Source organism: Erpetoichthys calabaricus, chromosome 5 (genome assembly GCF_900747795.2).
Source record: "Erpetoichthys calabaricus chromosome 5, fErpCal1.3, whole genome shotgun sequence".
Lineage (NCBI taxonomy): Eukaryota > Metazoa > Chordata > Cladistia > Polypteriformes > Polypteridae > Erpetoichthys > Erpetoichthys calabaricus.
In genome coordinates, this window is record NC_041398.2 from 32,326,849 (window position 1) to 32,329,143 (window position 2,295).

The 2,295-nt window shown below is 42.7% G+C and overlaps 1 gene segment (V, D, J or C); it reads right to left on the bottom strand.

The window, feature by feature from the left end:
- Positions 1–1,328: 1,328 nt before the first annotated feature.
- Positions 1,329–1,836, bottom strand: LOC114644674 (Ig kappa chain V region 3368-like). The segment is given in 2 exon segments: positions 1,329–1,630; positions 1,751–1,836. Coding segments are annotated over 2 exon segments (351 nt in total).
- Between the last annotated feature and the right edge of the window lie 459 nt (positions 1,837–2,295).

The window sequence follows — 2,295 nt, forward strand, 5'->3', positions numbered from 1 at the left end:
ACTAAAATCAAAACACAAACAAGACAAGACACTGTGCAAAGACAAGACAAAGAAGTAGCAGCAATATTGACGTGCAGTACGCAATATGAACATTGATACAATGTATGGTATGATGTAATCTAGATACATAAATATATTCAATAAATATGTAATATAATAAATAAATACTAGATATAGATAATACAGCACAGTGTGAGGTAGTACAGAAATGGCTGCATGACTCAGTGTATGATAGTTGTTTAAGACGTGTAAACAATGACAGGTCAGAATGTGTCACAGCAGAAGGATGCCAAAGAATGTCAAAGTGCAGTGAGCAAAATCCTTAAAGGTCAGTATGAGATTTTTCATTTCTTTTCTACATGCACACTCGTCTTTGCAGGAACACCCTTTGTGATTTTACTTGCCCATGAAGATTCCAAGATGGACACTCCGCAGTATTAACAACAAATCCTGGCACACCACAGTAATTCTACAGGCAACAACATATTGAAGATTCAAGCAAGAGTTCTGTTGCCGCAGCTCCAGTCAAGCCCATCCTCTCACTCCTCCTTTTCAATCTGGCAGTGTCCCTTTCTCATAGGCTGACATGCTAAGCTCAGTAAAAGGCCACAGTGCTCTGGGGGGAGCCAGAGTCGGAGTCAGTTCTGGAAGTGACACTAGAAAGCACAAGGGGAGATTTAACCACCAGCACTGCTACAGTTTGCACTTAGCAAGTGCCTGTAGAGTTAGAAACACAAGTTACCTGAGAGACATTAAACTCGTAGCTCAATTAGTCATCTGCATGTTAAAGGTTTTTTCCAATGGCACTAAGAAATTCTCTTCATCATCTTGTAAGGTCTATACTGTATAATTACATTAAACTGAAATGCTGGACAGTTTTTCTGAATAAATGAGTTGTTCAGGGTCAAGCAGTGAGCAGTGGTGGGTATTGAATTTTTAACTTTGTGTTTTACAGTCCAACACTTTAGACACCGGGCCTTCAAAATTGTTTATTGAGAGTAAATGAGAAATGTAAGAATCAAGTGTCACCAACACTGTTAATAATTAATTACTGTACTGTAGTTTAATCTTTTCAGCAGGGTGAAGTACTAGGGTGTTGTACCGTGTTAGCCATTATGAATGCAGTGAGAAGTCAAGCAAAATGACACCTTTTATTGAAGATGTAATTTTGCTTGACTTCTCACAGCAGGGTGAGCAGCACTTAACTGTAAAGGCCTTACTCTTCACACACTTCACTACTCATCTGTTAAGTGTTCCTCCTCAGCACCTGCGGCACATCATGTGGCGGTGGCCCCGGAGGGTCATGGAGGTTTTTGTATGACTCTTTATTACTGTGTGAGAGGAGCTTCTCTGGTTTGTAGACAGTAGTAATGTCCTGCGTCTTCATCCTGGACTCCAGTGATGGTCAGATTGAAGTCACTTCCAGATCTCTTTCCACTAAACCTGCTTGGCACGCCCGTGTAGAGCTCATCTCCAGCTTTGATAAGGAGTCTGGGGGCCTGTCCACGAGTCATGTGGTACCATGATAAATTCCAGCCAATATCCTTACTGGCACTGCATTTCAAGCTGACATCTCCACCCGGACGGGCCGACACCATGCCGGGAGTCTGAGTTAAAACCACATCAGAAGCTGAAAGAACGAAACAGTGACATGAGCGACAATCATATAACAAATGATAGATGTGTGGACAAGTTACAAATCCTCAAAAAGTAGAAAGCAATAAAGAAGATGGAAGCCTTCTTCACTCACCCACAGGCCAGATGAGGAACACGCAGAGCATGAGAGTGGAAGGGCTCATGTTTGAGGAGCAGAGAAGCTTAGAGCCTGTAGAGCTCTGTCCACATTATACAGAGAGACACACCTGGAGATTTGCATGAGACCCTCGTGATTAGGCGGAAGTACACAAGACCATGAGAACCGGGAGAAGTTGTGTGTTATTTTAAGAAGAGACCTCATGCTGACTGCACGACTCACATGAGTGCTGAGCTTCCATCTTTAATTCACCACAGAACACTGAAAATCAATACGCACAAAAATTTGTCATTGAGAAAAGAAAAAACACACAAAGTAAATTAAATAGTAGAGTAGAAGCTCTCAATCTGGAAAGAGACAAGAAATCAGAATGAATAGGGTCACGGTGGCTAACACTTACTCCAGACTAGAACTTTCTTCTAATTTTTGGCGCTCCTGCACCCCTGACCCCTAAGTTGCCCTTAATATCCAGCCCTCCATGGCTGCCCCCCAATGTGTCTACTCCAGGGGTGGGCAAAGTCATTCCTGGAGGGCCGCAGTGG